The sequence below is a fragment of the Lathyrus oleraceus genome, chromosome 1 (assembly GCF_024323335.1).
Source record: "Lathyrus oleraceus cultivar Zhongwan6 chromosome 1, CAAS_Psat_ZW6_1.0, whole genome shotgun sequence".
In the NCBI taxonomy this organism is placed as follows: domain Eukaryota; kingdom Viridiplantae; phylum Streptophyta; class Magnoliopsida; order Fabales; family Fabaceae; genus Lathyrus; species Lathyrus oleraceus.
The window spans coordinates 254923691-254946736 of record NC_066579.1 but is presented as its reverse complement, the minus strand read 5'-3'; the positions used below and the strand labels follow the sequence as shown (position 1 = coordinate 254946736).

Here is a 23046-nt window from a genome sequence, read left to right as displayed (position 1 = left end):
GAAAGGATTAAGAGGGTTTTTGGGATAAACTGGGTACTATAGGAAATTTGTGAAAAATTATGGAAGGATTGCTTGGCCTTTAACTCAGTTACTCAAGAAGGATAGTTTTGTTTGGAGTGGTGAGGCTCATGAGGCTTTTGAGAAGCTTAAGGAGGCCATGACCACCATACCAGTGCTAGCTATGCCGGATTTAAGGGAATTCATCCTAGAAACAGATGCCTCAGGAAAAGGAATAGGAGCTGTTTTAATGCAAGAAGGGAGGCCTATTTCATACATGAGTCAGACCTTGTCTGACAGGGCTCAGAAAAAGTCTGTATATGAGAAGGAGCTCATGGCAATTGTGATTGCTATTCAAAAGTGGAGACCCTATTTGCTAAGGAGACACTTCAAAGTCCACACTGACCAGAAGAGCTTGAAATTCATTACTGAGCAGAAAACAATGAGGGAGGAACAACAGAAATGGATTTCAAAATTGTTGGGATTTGACTTTGAGGTTAAATACAAACCAGGGAAGGAAAACAATGTAGCTGTTTCCCTATCAAGACAGATGCAGTATGCTCATATCACAACAATTCGGTGTGAAGCTTGGGAAGGATTGGAGGAAGAAGTCCAAGGTGATGAAAAACTAAAGGCTATAGTGCAGGCCTTGTTAGCAGATCCTAGTAGCCAAACTGGTTTTCAGCTAAAAGGTGGTAGGTTGTATCATGAAGGCAGAATAGTGGTTCCAAAGCAATCACCTAGAATTGCTTGGTTCTTACATGAGTTCCATGATACTGCTGTGGGAGGACACTCAGGATACCTAAGGACTTACAAAAAATTGCTAGTGTGGTGTATTGGGAGGGTATGAGAAAGAGGATACATGAGCATGTGCAAGCTTGTGAAGTGTGTCAAAGGAATAAGTATCAAACCTTGAGTCCTGGAGGATTGTTACAACCTTTGCCTATACCAACACAGACATGGAGTGACATTTCCATGGACTTCATAGGAGGGTTGCCTAAGGTGCATGGAATGGATACTGTGATGGTAGTGGTGGATAGATTGACAAAATATGCTCATTTTCTTCATGTGAGCCATCCTTATACTGCTAAGGACATTGTTGATTTATTCATAAAAGAAGTGGTCAGGCTGCATGGTTTCCCTAGCTCAATAATCTCTGATAGAAATAAGGTTTTTTAAAGTAATTTTTGGTCTGAGTTGTTTAATAGGCAGGTACGAGATTGAAGTACAACATTGCTTACCATCCTCAGTTAGATGGGCAAATTGAGGTGGTCAATAGGTGTTTAGAGACTTATTTGAGATGCGTGACTGAGCTGAAATCAAAACAGTGGCCAAAATGGTTGGCTTGGGCAGAGTATTGGTACAATACCAATTACCATGCCTCCTTGAAAACCATTCCTTTTGAAGCCTTATATGGAAGAACCTCACCAGTGTTAATAAGAAGGGATACTCCATTTTCAGTAGTGGATGAAGTCCACAAAGTGACTGCTGAGAGGAATGTTATGCTCAAAGAGTTGCAAGAGCAGCTGCCGAAGGCTCAAGATTTGATGAGAAATCAAGCCAACAAGCATAGGAGAGAGGTTGAACATGAGGTGGGAGATATGGTGTTTCTGAAGATTCAACCCTATAAACTAAAGAAGTTGGCCAAGAGACTTAACCAAAAATTAAGTCCCAGGTTTTATGGGCCTTATGAAGTGATACAGAAGATAGGGTCAGTGGCCTATAAATTGAAACTGCCTGATGACACGAGGGTGCATCCAGTGTTTCATATGTCCTTGTTAAAAAAGGCTGCCAAACCTAATGTAGAACCTCAACCCCTACCAGCTTGTATGAATGAGGATTGACACCTAGAACCCACTCCTGAGAGGGTTGTGGAAACAAGGAGAGCTGAACAAGGGGTATTGGAGGTGTTGATTAAGTGAAAGAATTTACCTGAATTTGAAAATTCTTGGGAATTAGTTGAGAAGATGAAACATGAGTTTCCTGAATTTCTCCTTGAGGTCAAGGAGAGTTTTGAAGGGGGAGGAATTGATAGACATGGTAAGGGGTATAGGAGGACACGTAAGAAGAGAGAGATGAGGAATAGTGTTACTCCCACTCAAAACTAATTCTGTTAGCAGCACATGGGAGAGCACATGGGAGAGGTGTCAGGTGGCAGGAAGAGAGAGAATCCAGATCTGAGGGAATATATGCAGAGAGAATGTTCCTTTGTCAGTATGCATGATTTGAGTCTCAATTTCCTAGGAGAGATAAGGCCTCTCGAAGAGCTTGACCCTTTTCTTCATCTTTTCTTTCCATTTTCCTGCTAGTTTACTGTATTCTGCTAGATCTCATATGAACTCTAGCCTTATTTCATCAATAATATTCATCAGTAGACTTATTTGTGTCACTGTTCCATTTCTATTGTTGCTAGACTACTGATTTGATCTTATCACATGCCTATGAGGTTGCCACCACAGAGGGAACATGATCATGCCATAATATTACAACCAGATGCAGTTTTCCCTAACCCGAGGCCATACAAATATCCATTTTACCAAAAGAATGAAATAGAGAAAATGGTAAAAGAAATGATGCAGGATGGAATTATCAGGCATAACACAAGCCCGTTCTCAAGTCCTATTCTATTAGTAAAGAAGAAAGATGGAGATTGGAGGTTCTGCACTGACTACGGAGCTTTAAACAAGGTGAGTGTGGCTAATAAATTTCCTATACCTATAATTGAAGAGTTACTAGATGAATTATGTGGTGCTACCATATTTTCTAAATTGGATTTAAAAGCTGGTTATCACCAGATTAGAATGAAAGAGTCAGATATAGCCAAAACTGCTTTTAGGACCCATGAGGGCCACTATGAATACTTAGTCATACCTTTTGGCTTGACCAATGCTCCCTCTACATTCCAAGCATTGATGAATGAGGTGTTAAGGCCTTATTTGAGAAAATTTGTATTAGTCTTTTTTGATGATATTCTCATTTACAGCACCAACAAGGCTGAACATGTATTACATTTAACAAAAATTCTACAAACTCTACAAAATCACAAACTGTTTGCAAATAGAAAAAAATGTTCATTTGGCCAGGCAGAGATTGAGTACTTGGGCCATATTATTTCTGGTGGGGATTTTTGGGCTTAACTGGCCACTACAAGAGATTTGTCAAGAACTATAGCAAAATAGCTTGGCCATTAACACAGTTAATGAAGAAAGATAATTTTAAATGGGGTGAAGAACCCCAACAAGCCTTTGAAATCTTAAAGAGAGCAATGGTCACTATACCAGTCCTAGCATGCCATATTTTAAGAAGGATTTCGTGTTAGAAACTAATGCTTCTGGCCATGGGATAGGTGCAGTGTTGATGCAGGAAGGAAAACCAATAGCATGCATGAGCCAGACCTTATCTGTTATGGCCTAAAGCAAGTCTGTGTATGAGAGGGAACTTATGGCCATCGTAATAGCTGTACAAAAATGGAGACCATATCTGCTGGGAAGAAAATTTCAAGTTAACACGGTTCAAAAGAACCTAAAACACATCACTGAACAAAATTTGATGGGTGAAGATCAACAGAAATGGATAGCAAAGCTGATTGGTTTCGACTTTGAGGTGAAGTACAAACTAGGGAGGGAAAATAATGTTGCTGATGCCCTCTCAAGACAGATGCAATATGCCACTATTGCTATGGTACAATGTGAAGCTTGGGAAGGATTAGAATAAGAGATCCAGGGAGATGAAAAGTTGAAAAATCTTATTCAAGATTTAGTGAGTAACTCAACGAGTCATCCTGACTATCAATTGAGAGGTGGTAAATTGTTTCATGAAGGAAGGAAAGTGTTTCCAAAACAATCACCCAGGATTGCTTGGATCCTACATGAATTTCATGATACAGTTCCTGAAGGAAGGAAAGTGTTTCCAAAACAATCACCCAGGATTGCTTGGTAGAGTGAGGGTTACCCCCACTTATAAAGTCATGTTCAGGCCATATATTGTCCGATGTGGGACTCTTAACACACCTCCTCACGCACAGGACTGGACATCTGGAGCGTGGAAATAAATGGTGGGTGACCCGATAGCGGAAACCATAGTAGGTGGCCCACCGGATCTTAAACGAGGCATTGATACCATATTGGAAAAAATAGATAAAAGCTGTAATATTTTATTCGTCAGCCTTAGGTTGGTTTATATAGTGAAGATACAATTATTACAATTGATTTTCTCCTTAATGGAGAATAAAGAAAAATAAAGGTAGTATTAAAGATAATAGAAAAACCGGAAATAATATATTTTCCAACAGCCCCCCCTCAAGTTGGTGCATAGATATTTATCATGCCCAACTTGTCTATCAAATACTCAAAAGTAGGCCTTGCCAAACTTTTGGTCAGGATATCCGCAGTTTGTTGACTTGAAGTCACGAAGGGTAGACATATGATTTCCGCATCTAACTTCTCCTTTATGAAGTGTCGATCAATCTCGATATGATTGGTTCTGTCATGTTGAACTGGATTATGAGTTATGCTAATAGCAACTTTACTGTCAGAATACAATTTCAATGGAAGCTCAATTTTCATCTTAAGTTCTTCTAGGACTCTAAGGATCCATAATCCTTCACAAATACCTTGAGACATAGCTCTAAACTCGGCCTCTGCACTACTCCTTGCTACAACTCCTTGTTTCTTCCTCCTCCATGTCACAAGATTAACCCAAACATAGGTACAATATCCAGAGGTTGATCTTCTATCTGTGACTGAACCTGCCAAATCGGCATCGGTGAAGATAGACACATTTTTTTCACTAGTCTTCTTAAAAAAAATCCTCTTCTAGGATTTCCCTTCAAATATCTCAGTATCCTATAGACTGCCTCAAGATGTTCCTCGAAAGGAGAATGCATAAACTGACTCACCACACTAACTGAGAAAGCAATATCAGGTCGGGTGTGTGACAAATAAATCAGTTTCCCAACCAATCTTTGATATCTCCCAGTATCAACAGAAACATTACCTTCTCCCCAAAGTTTAGCATTAGGATTCATAGGGGTATCTGCAGGACGACATCCACTCATTCCTGTCTCTTTCAACAAGTCTATAATGTATTTCTGCTGTGAAACCACAATACCATTTTTTGATCGAGCAACCTCCATACCTAGAAAATATCTCATGAATCCTAAGTCCTCGATTTCAAAGTCTACTGCCAATTTCTCTTTTACTCTTGCCATTTCCACTGTATCGTCTCCAGTAAGGACAATATCATTAACATAAACAATCAGGACAACAACTTTCCCATCGTGGGAGAATTTTGTGAACAAGGTGTGGTCAGCCTGTCCTTGGATGTATCCTTGTTTTTTCATGGACTGAGTGAATTTTTCAAACCAAGCTCTAGGAGATTGCTTTAAACCATACAAAGACTTATTTAGTTTGCACACATTTGATCCAAATTTGTTTTCAAAGCCAGGAGGAATGTCCATATATACTTCTTCTTCTAGATCGCCATTAAGAAAGACATTTTTAACATCTAACTGATGCAAAGGCCAATCCATGTTAGCCGCAAGAGACAAAAGAATTCTGACAGTGTTCATTTTTGCAACAGGAGCAAATGTCTCTGAGTAATCTATACCATAGGTTTGAGTGAAGCCTTTAGCCACCAAGCGAGCCTTGTACCTTTCAATTGACCCATCTGAATTATACTTCACAGTAAACGCCCATTTGCATCCAACTGTCTTCTTGCCATTTGGTAGTGACGTAACACTCCAAGTTTTGTTTTTTTCAAGAGCTTTCATCTCCTCAAGTACAATTTCCCTCCACTTTGGAATTTCTAGAGCAACCTGTACATTTTTTGGAATTTCTACACTAGACAATTTTGTAGTGAAGACAGACATAGATGAAGACAAATTTGAATATGATATAAAATTTGACATGGGATGTTTAGTGCAAGATCTGACAGGTTTTCTAATGGCAACAGGATCATCTATATCAGGATATAAAACACGACTCTCAGAAACAGAGATAGACTTACCTTTTCTTTTGTTAGGAAATTGATCATTCCCCAATTCAGATTCCTGGCAGTGCTGAGATGTGGACTTGTCCTTTCCTTTATGGTGCTTTTTCACAAAAACCTTTCCTTTCCAAGTCCCGTTTCCTAATTCAAATTTGTTTTGTTGAAGTGACTCATTATTTTGTGGCATTTCAATTAGATCATCACTATCATTGTTTTTAGGATTCTCATTGTTTTCTACAAGAGAAAATGTAGGCTCGAATTCACAAGGCTTGTTACTCATGACAGGAGTAGGATCAGATAAAGAATCATGGTCATTTTCTGTTGGTGCAGGTGTAAAAATCTTAGAATTTTGTGATATTGGAAAAGATAAGTTATTTAAAAAACTCATATCCTCAATTTGAAACGAGTCTTCGTTTATCTCCCCCCCTCCCTTGAAGATGAGTGTCATTAAAAAAAGGTTTATTTTTAAAGAATGTAACATCCACAGTGACAAACATTTTCTTATTTTTTGGATCAAAACATTTATATCCTTTTTGGGTTGGGGAGTATCCAACAAAGACACATTTTATAGCACGTGGCTCAAGTTTTCCAACATTTTTATGTTCATGAACAAAGACTGTGCAACCAAAGATTTTTAAAGTCAAATCAGTTAAAACACGAGTACTAGGAAAACATTCTTTGAAAACATTAATAGGAGTTTGAAAATTGAGAATTTTTGAGGGCATTCTGTTAATTAAATACGCAGCTGTTAAAACAGTTTCGCCCCATAAATAATTTGGTACTTTATTTGAAAAAAATAGAGCTCTAGCAACCTCTAGTAAATGTCTATTTTTCCTTTCGGCCACTCCATTTTGTTGAGGAGTATTAGGACATGAACTTTGATGTATAATCCCATTTTTTAGAAAAAAATCACCCAGGATAGTGTTAAAATATTCTTTGCCATTATCACTTCTAAAGACTTGAATATTTGTTTGAAATTGGTTCTGCACCATTAAAACAAAATTCTTTACTGCCTGACAAACATCTGATTTCCCCTTTAACAAGTACACCCAGCATACTATTGTATGGTCATCTATAAATGTGAAACCATTTTTTGAGAGAGAGTGTACTTGTACGGTTAGGGCCCTAAACATCATTGTGTATAATAGAAAAAGGTTTTGATGGTTTATAAGGCTGTATTGAAAACTGGGAACGATTATGCTTTGCAAATTCACATGCTTCACATTTAAACGAAGAAAAGTTCTTATTGTGAAATATCTTAGGAAACAAGTGTTTTAAGTAACGAAAACTAGGATGACCTAATCTTAAATGCCATACCATAATGTTGTCATCTTTATTATTCAAAACAGAAAAAGACTCAAAGCAGGAACTTATTGTTTTTGAAGGTAGTTGTGATACAAATCCAATTTCAAGGTAGTAGAGTCCTCCACTCTACTTAGCACTGCCAATCATCTTCTCCGAGTTCAAAATCCTGAAAGACACAGTGAGATCGGAAAAAATTCGTTTGACAATTTATGTCTTGGGCTAATTTACTGACGGATATTACATTACAAGATAAATTTGGAACATGAAGGACATTTTTAAAAGTTAACATTGGAGACAACACAATTGACCCTTTACCTGCAATGGCTGAAAAAGAGCCATCTGCGATTTTTATTTTTTGATTACCTGCACATGGACTATATGAAGAGAACAGAGTAGATTCACCTGTCATGTGATCGGATGCTCCTGAATCTACTATCCAAGTATGACTAGGACTGACACTAAGAAATGCAGAATTAGCTTTTGTTGCTATAGAGCAAGAAGGGGTTGGAGACTCGAGGAGTTTGTACAGTCTGTCTAGTTGCTCCGTAGTGAGTGGAAACTGAGACGGAGGAGGTTGCTGCCCTTGATCAAAATTACTAGCCTGAAATGCACAACCACTTTTCTTCTTCCAGTTAGGAGGTTTGTCTTTGAGCTTCCAACAAGTTTCACGTGTATGCCATTCGCGCTTGTAGTGATCACACCAAGGAACTTTGTCTGACCTTCTTCCCTCGTCAAGGTTCCTAGTAGGCAGAACTGAGCCTTCAGATTTAGATTTTGGTTGGTTGCCATGGACCATGGATCTAGTGTAGGCCTGTGATGAGGAAGGTTCTGACCTTCTTCCCTTGTCAAGGTTCCTAGTAGGTAGAACTGAGCCTTCAGATTATATCGTGGTTGATCGCCATGGTTGGATCTAATGTAGGCCTGTGATGAGGAAGGCCACCTGTTGTTGTTATTCGCCATATGAGGCTAAAATGGTATGTGAATCGGGTCGACCAAAAATATGTTGAGGAAAATTTTATAGTAACCCCTAACCCAACAAAAATAGGTTGAGGAAAACTTTACGGTAATCCCTACCCCCTAATCCAGTGCTCTTGATACCATATTAAGAAGTGTGGTTGGGCCTAACTCAACCCTACAAAACCGGTTGGTAGAATGAGGATTGCCCCCACTTATAAAGTCATGTTCAGGCCATATATTGTCCGACGTGAGACTCTTAACATGGTATCAGAGCCTTTGGTTTCAGAAAAGGACCAGGTTACTTGTATCGAAAGTCAACGGCGCCAGGATGGTGAATAAGAAACGTTCCGTTGAAGAGTGTCAACGGCGCCAGGATGGTGAATAAAAAACGTTCCGTTGAAGAGTGTCAACGGTGCCAATGTGGTGAATAAGAAACGTTCCGTGCGATACAAGAATGTGTGGAAGTAAGAAGATTTTTCACTTGAGGGGGAGCATTGTAGACTCACACTTAAGGGGGAGTGTTGAGAATGTATCAAGTGTGAGTAGTGTGGACAATAGTCCCACATTGATTGTAAATGTGGAGACTTGAGCATTTATAAGTGAGAGAACCCACCCACCTATTACCTTAAGGTTTTGGGTGAATATGTGGTGTGTCTCTTACAAAGGCGTTGCTCTAGAAAAAGAAGTCACACGATGTTCAATGCTCTAGAAAAAGAAGTCACACGATGTTCAATGCCCCCACTTATAAAGTCATGTTCAGGCCATATATTGTCCGATGTGGGACTCTTAACACCCCCCTCACGCACAGGACTGGACATCTGGAGCGTGGAAATAAATGGTGGGTGACCCGATAGCGGAAACCATAGTAGGTGGCCCACCGGATCTTAAACGAGACTCTGATACCATATTGGAAAAAATAGATAAAAGCTGTAATATTTTATTCGTCAGCCTTAGGCTGGTTAATATAGTGAAGATACAATTATTACAATTGATTTTCTCCTTAATGGAGAATAAAGAAAAATAAAGATAGTATTAAAGACAATAATAAAACCGGAAATAATATATTTTTCAACGGAAGCTTACATGTTTCTAAGAGCAAGCTTTTGAAATTGGCAAACTTACGTCTTTTATATGATTGCTGATGGCAGGTCCTTCATCACGAGGCATCTACTTGAGGGAGCCTAGTGCTTGTCGACAGACTACTGAGGTGAGAACATTCATAAATTTGGTGAGCATGACAATGGTGATGGTTATTGAGTCGGGAGTTTCAAAACTTGTAAATGATTAATTAAGTGAGAAAGCTAATTATTGATGTCTTGAATCGGATCTTAATTAATTAAGTGAGAAAGCTAATTACTGATGTCTTGAATCTGATCTTGATTAATCCATTCAGGGGTCAAATCAAATGATGACTAATTAAAGACTAAATAATCCTAAACTAGTTTACATTCCTTGCTAAGATATTGATGAATGAACGCTAACAAAAATTTTTGTTAAAAATTGGTGAGGAGTTACACTGAAAGCTTAGAGCCTTGAAATGGTATAGAAGAAGGGAAATAGACAGAGAAAATGGGAAAGGGTTGTAGTGTTAAACACACATTGAATCTGGTGCTCACCTGCATCTAATTTAGACAGAAGAGTAGAAAATAGTGGATTGTTTTATTATACTTCTCCTTTAGAACCTTATGTAATTATATTCACTTTAAATGCCTTTTCTGGTTGCTTCTGTTTTATCGATATTACTCACAGCCACTAGCTTTTTAACATCTGCTTGTACTTATTCATAGTGGATAGTGCAAGTTAATCCAAAGTTTCATGAAGATGCCAGCAACTTTGAGGAAAAGATTCCCTTTGAGGAATGCATTGAGTTACATTCTACTGAAAAGACTGTTGTGAAGACCCCTGACTATCTCTTGCTCACTCATAATGGTCGCACCTTCAAGTTAGTTTACGTTTCTTTACCATTTTATTTTCATGCTTATATATTGTCACAAACAAAATAGTAAAAATCAATATCTTACTTAGGATCGGGAAGGGGAGTCAAGATCTTGTTGTATCACATAATGGTTAAATATGTTTTTTGGCCATAGAAATATTGCCATAAACAGGATAGTAAAATTAATACTTCAAGGTCTCAAAATTGCCACCTCCATAAAAAAAGTCACATAGAGTTCCGACAGATAGGTGTTACTATAGTTAAATGTGAGAACTAAAATTAGAAACAGAAAATATGCGATGAATGAAAGTTTGAACGGAATTTTTGTTGGGACAAAAAAAGCTAATATATTTTAGGGACGAAAAACTTATTTAAACCTAATATGTAGATATTTATTTTATTAGTGACTGAAAATATATTTTTTCTCTACAAGAGAATAGGCCAGACATCAGTTCTGTTCTCAAATCATAAACAAGCAAAATTTGTATTCCGGATGGTAAAAAATATGAGCTATCCGTAACTGTTGAGTGTCGATTGATTATTTGTATCCCACAATCAGTTTATTGTTGAGCGACAATTGATCTTGAGGCTCTCAAGCTTCATGTACTGAATTCTCAATACCAGCGGTATGATCAGCACAGGATCAACCTTCTGTTTCCTAATGAGAATTTCTATCAGTGATACTATAGGAGAACTGCATCGTAGCAGTGCTTGTCGAAACAGAATTTGCAGGCGAAAGAGGCATTGTATTATTAACTGCGGAACTGGTGCTGCACTGCTCAAATTTTGAGTTTTGCAGTAGGGGTGATAGCGATTGCAGAGTGCGGTGGATTCTGCGAGTGTGGTGGCTGAAAATTGTGTGATTCATCTGGTACTGTAGAATAAGGAGGAACAAGATTGGAAGCCATTATTAAGCTTCATTGGCTCTAGATACCATGAAAGTATCTGGTCTAGGTTTTGTAGATTGAAATTACGGTTCTGTTTTAATTACGAGACCGAGATATAGAACTCAGGTATTTTTAGTACAAGGTAGTAACATAAGAGATTAGTTATGGGATGTTTACAACTGTCAACAGCTTTATGCACATAATAGGGTAAAACAGAGTACTGCTGCAGAAGCTATGTAAAGTATATTCTTTTAACACATTTACCGCACAAATTTAATATTATGTGAGCAATTAGTTCTTTTAGGAAAACAGACCAAATTAATCCATCAGAAATCCAATCAAAATCATAGCTAAAGCACTCAAGGGAAACTAATTTCCTCAATTCTAAAAATGAAATATATTCATTATGAAATCATCGATGAGGATGAGTTCATTTGGCAGAACTAAAACAAAATAAGTGTGTCTATTGCTATTGAGTTTAGATGATTTTATTTGTAGTTTTGTTTTTTAATGACTTACAAATTGTTTTCTTCCTCTCTCTCAGTGTAATTGTGGATCCTTCCAATCTATGTGATGGTCTTCACTACTATGAAGTCTATGGTATCGACTGCAAAGCGCCATGGCGTGGTCCTATTTTCAGAATTCCTGTTACCATAACAAAGGCCAAGGCTGTAACTAACCAGTCTCTACAAGTTTCATTTTTAAATATGTTATTCCAGCCAGGTTTGCGTTAGTCCATGAAATTGATCTCCTACTTTCTGCTGTCCTACTGCTTAGATTTAAACTGGGCCTATGTAAACTGCATTCCAGCCAAAACATTTGAGCTGCTTCCTAGGGGACTTTTTCGTTTGTCCTGTTAGATAAGTCAGTTTATACTTTACATAACTAGCTTGTAATTTAGCTTGTAACCGTCCTAACAGAATCCTTAGCTAGCTGTAACTGCTCTAACAAAATTAGCTGTCAATGGCATAGTCTATAAATAGATGCTACTGCATCATAACTGAACCGATTGTAAAATTCTATCTTTCAAGCAATAGAGTTTTTGTTTTTCCTCTCAAATCAGTTTCACTTTAATATGCTATCATAGAGCTCTGGTTCGATCCATGATGGCCAAAACTGAAATAAATCCCCCTATTTCTCCTTCACCACTACACTCACCTACTCCGATGACACTTGTTCCTCCTTCTGATGCTGACTTGCCTCGTGTTAAGTTTCATCTAAAGATTTCAGAAAATCTCAATAAAAAGAATTTTCTGATTTGGCGCCAACAGGTAGAGCCAATCATCGTCGCTCACAATCTTCAAGATTTCATCTATTTTCCAGTTATTCCTTCTTAGTTTATTCAAAGCCCTAATTCATCAATACGAACAGAGAACCCTGAGTATCACGTATGGCTTTGTCAAGATCAATGGCTTTTGTCCTGGTTGCAATCAAACTTATTTGGTTCTTTCATGTCTCGTGTTCTTGAATGCACCAAATATTGTGAACTGTTGGAGCGAATTCATGCTTAATTTTGAAAACTCACGTGTCGAAGAGTACTTATTTCGTGTTAAGGCACTGGTGGATTCTCTAGCCTCTGTAGGAGATCCTATTCCTTTGCATCTACATATTGATGTTGTGCTTGAAGGTCTTCTCATGAGTTTGGACCAGTAATATTGTAGAAGAGTACTTACTTCGTGTTAAGGCACTGGTGGGTTCTCTAGCCTCTGTAGGAGATCCTATTTCTTCGGAACTACATTAGGATGTTGTGCTTGAAGGTCTTCTCATGAGTTTGGAGAGATCCTATTCCTTCGCAACTACATATTGATGTTGTGCTTGAAGGTCTTCTCACGAGTTTGGACCAGTAATATCAGTTACTGAAAGAAAATTTGAGTCCATTCTGCTTGAAGAAGTTGATGCTTTGCTCCTGCTCATGAGATGCGTTATGAAAAGTTCCAGAAGTCATCCATTGTTGAAAATGCTTCGATCAATCTCACACGGTCAGAACCTCTTCCTGAATTTTCATCTTCATCTTCATCTGGTAGATCTTATACAAATGCATCTACTCAGGTACCTTGTAATGATTCTTCACCTGTGTCTACTCCCTCTAGTTATGGATTTGGCAGAAGTGGCCGTAATGGATCTTGTGGTGATCGTGGCGATCGTGGGCGTGGTCACTATGGTAACATACAATGTCAAGCATGCTTCAAATTTTGACACATGGCTAATAATTGTTGCCGTTGATTTAATCAACATTTTTATGCACATGTTCCTCATGATTTTACGGGATATTCAACTTTTCAAAATGCCTATACTAACCCCTATGCTTCCAATGGTTTTTCCTATGTAGCACCTACACCTCACACTCAACCTAGACCACCTCATATACTATCACACTACCCCCACCTATTCACAGCCCTATCCACAACCTAATGCTATGCTTACCAGTGCAAACCGTGCATATATATATATATATATATATATATATATATATATATATATATATATATATATATATATATATATTCAATTAATCATATTCGTCGAATTTTTAAAAGAAATTTGACTTTTATTTTAAAAATCTATAAAGTAATACAAACGGATGATGGTGATGAGTTGGCGGTGTAAAACTTTTTACACTGACAGTGTATAGTAATTAATCTCTCTCTCTCTCTCTCTCTCTATAATCTTGTACTTCATCTATCATCTGCGGTGATGATCAAAGCACGGTTGCTATGGCTCATAATCTTGTACTTCATGCGCCTGGACTAAGCATAGCATATGTAGATAGATCTCTACTTTGTTTGAGAGTAGGTCACGTCTAAACAACTCAATGTTGTCCAAATTTCTGGTTATTGTCAGATTGCAGATGTACTAACTAAACCTCTCCCCACTGATATGTTTCTTGTTTTTCGTGCGAAGCTTAAGGTGGTCTCTAAGGAAGCCCACCCCGATCTTTTGGGGGAGTGTTAGATAAGTCAGTTTATAGTTTACATAACTAGCTTGTAATTTAGGCATGTGCTAGAATTAGTGCCAGCTGTTGTAACTGTCCTAACAGAATGCTTAGCTAGCTGTAACTGTCCTAACATAATTAGCTGTCAATGGTATAGTCTATAAATAGACCCTACTGCATCATAACAGAACAGATTGTAAAATTCTCTCTTTTCAATCAATAGAATTTTTGTTTTTCCTCTCAAATCAGTTTCACTTTAATACTCCCATACATCTAATGTTTGAAATTTCTGTCTTAAATTATTTATGACATTACATTCACAATGTAGGTGTAGTAGCTCAGGTATCCAGTCCTTGTTAGAATATATGGATAAAATATCCGTTCACATTATTACATAATAAATTATTTTAGATAATCTCTTAAGATTAGCTTTCATTTTTCCTTAGATATAACTACAACTCAATGCTTACTGTATATTTGTGTGTATGGAGGCTTCCAAATTATTACTACCTAGTCTTTCTATTATAAAAACACTATTCATGTGTGAATCCAAATAGTTACAAGTGTCCTATACATACGCCCAATCATAGTTATCCAAATCCAAACAGGCAAGTGTACAATACAAAGTCTAACACTTTCAGTTAATTCAATATATATTTTTTGTTTTTGTTTTATTAGGACATATAGAAAGGAGATATATAGAAGTGCCACATGGTGCATCTTGGGCTGATGTAACAATGAAAACGTCAGGGTGTGACATACCTCGAAAGTTTTTTGTGGATGCTGTTCAGGTAAAATTTGCAGCTTGAACATTTTGTTTGATTGTGTAGGGTTCTTTTTCACATGCTTTCTATGGCCAGATGTGCCCATTGCAAAGACCTCTGAAATGGGAAAAAGTGATAACTTTTGCTTCTTCGGGTGCCAAAAGCTTTACCTTTAAGGTAGTAAGTGGTCAGACATTGGAACTAGTCATTGCTCAGTTTTGGTCAAGTGGCATTGGGAGTCATGAAACTGCCAGTGTGAATTTTGAGGTAACAGAATTACTATTTAAGATAAACTTGTTTCCCCACCTGATATTGGATAGACTTTGGTGTTTCTTATAAAAACTGGAAAATGTTCCTAAATTTTGAATTGATAGGTCTATGATGCATGTTCCTAAAACTTTCAGTAGTTAGTTTATCCTGTTGATTATTTAAATTCCTTACATTACCCTGGTTTGCTTGAATGATATGATAATGGTTGATAATTTGTTATATTTTAACTATATAACACTTCAAGGAAATGACATGTTGACATGAATGAACTTTTAAGGCCATTTACAGACTTTTGTTATTAGAGAATGATAAAGAATGCATTGAAGATGAGTTAACTCTGTTTGTATTAAATGAACTCATCAAAGATCTAGTTACATATGAACTCATCAAAGATCAGAAGAGTCGAATGTGAGGCAGAGGAGATGACTTGAACTTCTGAAAGATTATGATTTTGATTTGAGTTGCCATCCGGATAAAGCTAATGTTGTAGCTGATGCGATGAGTAAGAAGTCTTTACATAGGTCGATGCTTATGGCTCGAGAGTTAGAACTGATTGAGCAATTCAAAGATATGAGTTAGTGGGTGGAGAAACTCCTAACAGTGTGAAGTTGGGTATGTTGAAGTTGACGAGTGGTATCCTTGAAGAGATCGGAGAAGTCAGAGATCTGATTTGAGTTTGATAGATCGTCTCACATTAATCAACCTAGGTAATGAATGTGATTTCCGAGTTGATGGAAATGGTGTGATGATGTTCAGAAATAGAGTTTGTGTTTTTGATGTATTCAAATTTAAGAGGAGTATTCTTGAGGAGGGTCACATAAGTGGATTGAGTATTCATTCTGGTGCTACGAATATGTATCAAGATTTGAAGAAGATGTTTTGGTGGCCAGGGATGAAGAAAGAGGTTTCCGAATTTGTGTATGCTTGTTTAACCTGCCAGAAGTCAAAGATCGAACATCTGAAGTCGTTGGGTCTGATGCAACCGTTGAATATTCCAGAGTGGAAATGGGATAGTATTTTCATGGATTTTGTAACAGGTTTGCCGAAGACTTCAAAGGGATGTGATTCAATTTGGGTGATTGTGGATAGATTGACCAAATCGGTTCATTTTGTATCGATGAGGATCAATTATCCTTTGCAGAAGCTGACTGAATTCTATATTGATGAGATTGTGAAGATGTATGGTAATCCTTAAAGTATTGTGACAGATAGAGATCTGAGATTTACATCGAGGTTCTGGGAGAGTCTGCAGGTTACTTTGGGTACTAAGCTGAAGTTGAGTTCTTCTTTTCTTACGTAGAAAGACGGTCAAATAGAGAGGACTATCCAGTATTTGGAGAACTTGTTGAGGGTTTGTGTGCTAGAACAAGGAGGTACTTGGGATAGTTAGTTGTCGTTGATTGAGTTTATCTACAACAACAGTTTCTATTATAGTATCAGAATGGACCATATGAGGCGTTGTACAATAGGAGGTGTAAAACTTATTTGTGTTGGTATGAGTCAGGCGAGAGTGGTGTGCTCGGACATGAGATTGTTCACCAGACGATTGAAAAGATAAAGATGATCCAAGAAAATATGAAAACGTCGCAGATTCGTCAGAAAAGTTACCATGACAAGAGGAGGAAAACACTTGAGTTCCAGGAGGGAGATCACATATTTTTGAGAGTTACGCCAGTAACTGGTGTTGGTCGAGCTTTGAAGTCTCGAAAGCTCACGCCGCGTTTTGTTGGTCCGTACCAGATTTTACAGAGGATAAGAGAGATGTCCTATCGAATTGCTTTGCCGCCGCCGATAGTTAACCTTCATGATATGTTTCATGTGTCTCAGTTGAGGAGATATATTTCGGATCCATCTCATGTGATCTAGGTGGATGATGTGCAGGTGAGAGATAACCTAACTGTTGAGGTATCACCCGTGCGGATAGAGGATCGAGAAGTGAAGCAAATGCATGGTAAAGAGATTGCCTTAGTGAAGGTAGTTTGGGGTGGACCAGCTGGTGGGAGCATGACTTGGGAGAGTGAGAAGTAGATGAAAGAGTCGTATCTGACTCTGTTTTCCTTAGGTAATTTTCGAGGGCAAAAGTTTCTTAAGTGAGGGAGAGTTGTAACACCCCGTTATTTTATTAGATATTTTATTATATTTTAATTGTTTGAATTATGCATTTTGATGATTTATTTTATGGCTGAGAGTTGGGCGGGTATGTATCCTTGAGTTAGGGGTATATGAGATGATAGAAGTAAGTCGAATAATTTAGAATAGTTTTGATAATTAAAAATAATGTTTTATTTATTTTTATTATATTAGTTAGTGAAGATAGAATAATTTGGCAAAATATGAGAAATTGAGAAAGTTAGTGGGAGGAAGGAATATGAGATAATTAAGTTTGGATCAAGTTGGTGATTTGGAAAAGTTTACACTAAAAATAAAAAGTTAAGAGAAACCTAGGTTTAAGGAGATTTTCACAGTACGTGACATTTGAGAAAAATGAGCAAAGAAGCAAGAGGCAAAATAATCAAGGGAAGAGAGTGAAGGTTTCATCAATTCAGAATTTTCGCAAGGAATTCAGGTAAGGGTGAGAACTTGTTCCAATAATCAAGAGTATGGTAGAAGAGTAGAATGGATGAACCCTTAACCTCTTTAGGGTTGAGTGTTTTGATTCATAATTTTGAATTTAGATGCTATGATGGTTGTTATGTGATGATTATATGATGAATTTCATGTGCCTTATATGCGTGTATTATTTTTGTTTTGATGATTGAACCTATATTCACCATTGTTATAATTTTGAAGGTTTTAGACATAATGTTAAAATAATGATTAGATTATTTAATTGTGTTAAAAGTGTAAATTAACTTTAGATAATTAGAGTATTGAGTTGTAATTTTCTTAGCGTTTGACTTTTTACGGAATCGAAATCGGAGTTTCGGAAGGCCTCCAATGATGAAAAACGCAGAAAATTCTGCATTCTGTCCATCACGGCCGAGCTCACCGTGGGAGTCTTTTTTTTGTGTTTTTCGGTCAAAATCATTTTGGCTATAACTTTTAATCCGTAAGTCCAAATCGAGTGCCGTTTGAAGCGTTGAATATCTGAAATAGAGGGCTATAACTTTGTTTCTGGGATAAAATAATTTTGGTGATTATTTCATGGACGTTCTTGAGGTTGAAGAAGATAAATATTGTGTTGGAAATTTTAGAAAACAACAACTTTTTAGTAACGCCTCCGTGCACGATTTTGATCATAATTTTCAACTCGTGAATAATTTTGGGTTGAGGTTTGAAGCATTAGAAAACTGACTCAGAGATATAACGTGATGGTGATAAGTGAATTGTTTGAGTATTATTCTTATGCCTACTGTGTTGGTCAAGTTTTTGTTCATATGTTCGATTAATGAATTGTTGACATATCCCGACGATTTTGGTCATAACTTTTATTCCGTGTATCCGATTTTGATGCCGTTTGTACGTTAGAAAGTTAACGCTCAGACCTATAACATGGTAGTGATTGTTGAGATGTTTTAATAATATTCACATGCCTACTATGTTAATAAATGTATTGGTTTATACGTTTGGTTCATGAATCGTTGTATTGTTGTAATATCCTGGTGTGATAATTATGTTGTTATGTCTATGATGTTAAGATGTTGACAAATTGCTGTTGTTTGTTGATATTATTCACGTGATAACATGATTTGCTAGTTGCATAATGAATGATGTTATGTATAAATGATGAGATATGTGTGGGGATCCTTTAGGTGAACCTTGTTGTGTTAATGCATTTTATTTGAGAGTCATGCATCTTGGCGTACGTGCTTCGGTCCAATTTTGGCGAGCCTCGATTCTATGTGATGGATCGGGTGCGAGTAGCTAATTCTTATTATGAGGGATTAGTGAAGCGTTATCTATGTTGATGGTAACGAGTTTTGATGAGCCTCGATCCCATTGTGATGGATCGGGTGCGCGTAGTTAATTCCTATTATGGGGGATTAGTGAAGCGTTACCTATGGTGATGATAGCGATTTTGGTGTGCTCTGGCTCTAAGAGGGAATCGATCCTATGGTGGGGATTATGGAGTGAGATGAACCTGAGTGTTCATATTCGGTACCACGTGCATGTCGAGTCGGTGTTGGTATATTGCATAAGTGTTACATTTGTATTGGTTGTTGTTGATGTGTTGTTGGATGAGATGTTGTTGCATCTGATGTTAATGATAATTGAGATGTGATTTTGTATGATGTTGATGATAATTAAGATGTTGTCGTGTATGATGTTGATTATAATTTGGATGTAAGAATGTGATATATTGTTGTGTATGATTGTGTAAATGTTGTACTCTATTCTTCATTCTATATCGTTATTATTGAAATGAATTCTCACCCCTTCTGTTGGAATGTTGCCTTTACATGGGTATCGTGCAGATACTCAAGAGTAGTATTGCTAAAGTAAGTGGAAGGTAGCTCTTGGATTACTTCTTTATTTTTTCGCTTTTACTAGTGGTACCTTGCTCTGATCATGTAACGTCGAGTTGGGTTAAACGCTTATTTTATTCCTTATGTCTGATTATGCTGATGTCATAAGACTAATTTTGTTGTTCAGAATTCTTAAGATGTTGAGTTGATTAATTATAACTCTCTTATTTTGTTATTACAATTGAAGTTGAGACTAGATGTTATTACTTGTTTTATCTTTCATAATTGTGATGATACTTTAAAATGGAAGTGAGCATGCAGTGATAAGTTATTAATGTCTTATTATGTAAATATATAATATCGATCAGATGAGATGCATGTCGTGTAAACATCCCAGGTATGATTTAGATAAGTGGGATGTCGTGTAAACATCCTTATTATAAATGTGTGTATTGAAATTTACTGTTGAAACCCGTGTTACAGAGCAGGTCATTTGTGTTATGAATGTGTGACACCCTACGTGATTTTATTTTATATTTAGTTTACGTGATAGATTATGTGCGGTGTTTAGGGTGTTACACACTCCATTGTGGAGTAGATGAGGGTGCACGCCACTGGTTTGAAAATTATTGTTGAGGAATGGAGTGCTGCCAGATTCCCAAAGTTAGAGGGAGGTTGTTGAGCAACGACTGGATTGAGCCATTGATTGGGGTTTGGTTTTTGCACTGAGAGCATGTAGTAGCACACTTTAGCATTGTGTCCAATTTTGGAACAGATTTGACTCTGCACACGAGACCTACCACCACTACGGCCGCCACCGCGATGTTGTAAGAACGACCACCACGATTGTTGCGAGAAGCATCAAACTGTGGTTGAGATTCATGACTGGATAGAGACGAGGCTGAATCAGGAGAAGTGGCAATCATTGATTGTGACGACTATGTGAGGTTACCTTGAGTAAGGTTAACAATGAGGGATTCGAGAGATGAACTTCGAGGAGCGCGATCCAGACGAGCTTCATGTGATAAGAGCATCGTTTCAGCAACAACAAGTTCACACGGTTGATTGCGATACTGGATAATCAACGCAAGTGCCTGATACTCCGGTGGTAATGCATAAACAATTGTTTCCAGTTGATTGCGACGCGACACCGGATCTCCGATCAACTTAAGGATATCAACGATTTGTTGAGTTCGACCTATATATTGTGTGATGGTGTGATCACCTTTCTCCATACTACGAAGTTCATAGCGAAGTTGTCTGAATTTAGTGTAGATCTGAGTTCTTTGAAATTGATCAATCACGGTCCAGACATCATGCGCATGAACGCATTTGACGACGCGTGGTAGTACGGATTCAGAGAGTGTAGTTAGAAGCCGAGTGAAGAGTAACGAATCTTCTTGATGCCATAGCAGATATGCTGGATTTTCGGAATCAGAAGCACGATCTTCAGTTGAGAGGTATCGGGCAGGAATCACCGGATTCACAAGATGACGATGCAGTTTGTGGATATGAATGATACCTTCAACTTGTTGCTTCCATGAAAGAAAGTTGTTATCAAGCTTGATGCTGATTTGTTGCGCAAACGTTTTGAATGCATTCTTCAGTGATGAAGATGCTGCATTTTGCGAAGAAGAATTTTCCGGCGACGACGGCGAAGCATTGCTAGCGGAAGAAGACATGGCTGTGATGGATCACAAGTTCATGATACCATATTAGAGAATGATAAAGAATGCATAGAAACTCTGTTTGTAAGAAATGAACTTGTAGAAATATCTTGTATATTTCCTTATATTTTATGAGAATTACATATGTTGTATTTATAGACTGCATAAGACAGAATTTGAAAGAAAAATCTGACCTAAGAATCAGGGGAATTAATTTCCCATGAATGCTAATTCTAATTACAGAAAAGAAAAGAACAGGAAATAATAGCTAATTAATTACATTAATCCTAATCCTAAATGAGCTGTACAAACAGAATCATTTGATTCTGTATTGATTATTCCATACTCCCCCTCAATCTGGGTGGTAGATGTCTATCATACCCAGATTGGATCTGATATTCTCGTATATGTTCCTTGGAAGGGCTTTTGTTAGAATGTCTGCAGTTTGCTGGCATGATGGAATATGATTAACACTTATAATTTCATGATCAATTTTCTCCTTGATGAAGTGTCGGTCTATCTCCACATGCTTTGTTCTATCATGCTGTACCGGGTTTTTAGCAATGCTAATAGCAGCCTTGTTATCACATAATATCTTCATGGGGTGATTGGTAGGAATTTTGATCTCATCTAGCATTCGCTTAAGCCAAATTCCTTCACAAATATCTTGTGACATAGCTCTGAATTCTGCTTCTGCGCTACTCCTAGCCACAACAGATTGTTTCTTGCTTCTCCAAGTTACCATATTACCCCATACAAATGTGCAGTAGCCTGTAGTTGATTTCCTGTCAGATAAACATCCTGCCCAATCAGAATCGGTGTAGACTTCAATGCCTCTGTTTGAGTTCTTTTGAAAATAAAGTCCTCGGCCTGGCGTACCTTTCAGGTACTAGAGAATTCTGTTCACATTTCTCATGTCAGTTTCAGTTGGATTTGACATATAACGACTAGCCATGCTTACAGCAAAACCAATGTCTTTACCCATGACCTTAGAATGTGTACCATCAGCTATTCGAACATTATAGTTATAGGGACATGGAGAATAACTACTAAACAAAGTAAAATCTCCAGTCATGTGATCTGAAGCCCCTGAGTCAACAATCCATGATTTTATTTTTTCCTTACTAGTGTTTAGAGCATGTAAGTAATTACCTCTTTGAGCCACTACAGTAGTACCACCTTTTTCTGCAGTTAACATGGTTTGGTGAAGGAGTTTTTGAAGAGCCTCCATTTGTTCTTTGCTAAAAAGAGATGAGTTAGAGTATACCTCAGCTTCTTGATTGTTAAATGCCGTGTTACCTCTTCCCTCCTTGCCTTTGAAAAATTTGGTCTCGGAAGGTTTTCCATGTATGATCCAACATGTTTCCTTTGTGTGGCCTGGTCTCTTGCAGTGTTCACACCAGGGGCGGGTTTTCTTTTGTGGTGGCCGAGGCTGATTCCCTCTTGCTGCCATTGCATAGCTCTCGCTGTACGGAACTGAACTAGGTGTTCCCAACATGATTTTCTTCCTGCTTTCTTCCCTTCTCACTTCTGAAAAGGCTTCTCGAATTTTGAGAAGTGGTTTGGTTCCAAGGATCCTTCCACGAACTTCATCTAGGTCCTTGTTTAGCCCCAATAGGAACTTGTAAATCCTATCTTTTTCCACCAGCTCCTTATATTTCTTTTGATCTTCTGTACAACACCATGTAACCTCTTCATATATGTCTAGTTGCTGCCAATGTTTGTTAAGTATATTAAAATACTCGGTAACAGAAGATTCTCCCTGTCGAAGGTCATGAAGAATGCTTTTAATCTCAAATATGACAGATGTATTGTCAACATTTGAGTATGTTTCCTTCACTGCATCCCATATCTCTTTTGCAGTGTCATAGAACATGAAATTTTCACCAATTTCGTTTGTCATGGTATTGAGCAGCCATGACATTACTTGGTTGTTC

At 37.6% G+C, this 23046-nt stretch overlaps 1 protein-coding gene across 1 annotated transcript in view; it reads left to right on the top strand.

Annotated features, from left to right (window-relative positions):
• The window catches only part of LOC127129844 (tripeptidyl-peptidase 2), a 45730-nt gene that overhangs the window by 11105 nt on the left and 11579 nt on the right, over nucleotides 1–23046 (top strand). Inside the window, exons 15-19 of the mRNA XM_051058964.1 lie at nucleotides 9396–9454; nucleotides 10035–10189; nucleotides 11615–11793; nucleotides 14681–14793; nucleotides 14863–15033. Coding sequence (XP_050914921.1) covers nucleotides 9396–9454; nucleotides 10035–10189; nucleotides 11615–11793; nucleotides 14681–14793; nucleotides 14863–15033 — 677 coding nt within the window. The remainder of the gene's footprint in view (nucleotides 1–9395; nucleotides 9455–10034; nucleotides 10190–11614; nucleotides 11794–14680; nucleotides 14794–14862; nucleotides 15034–23046) is intronic.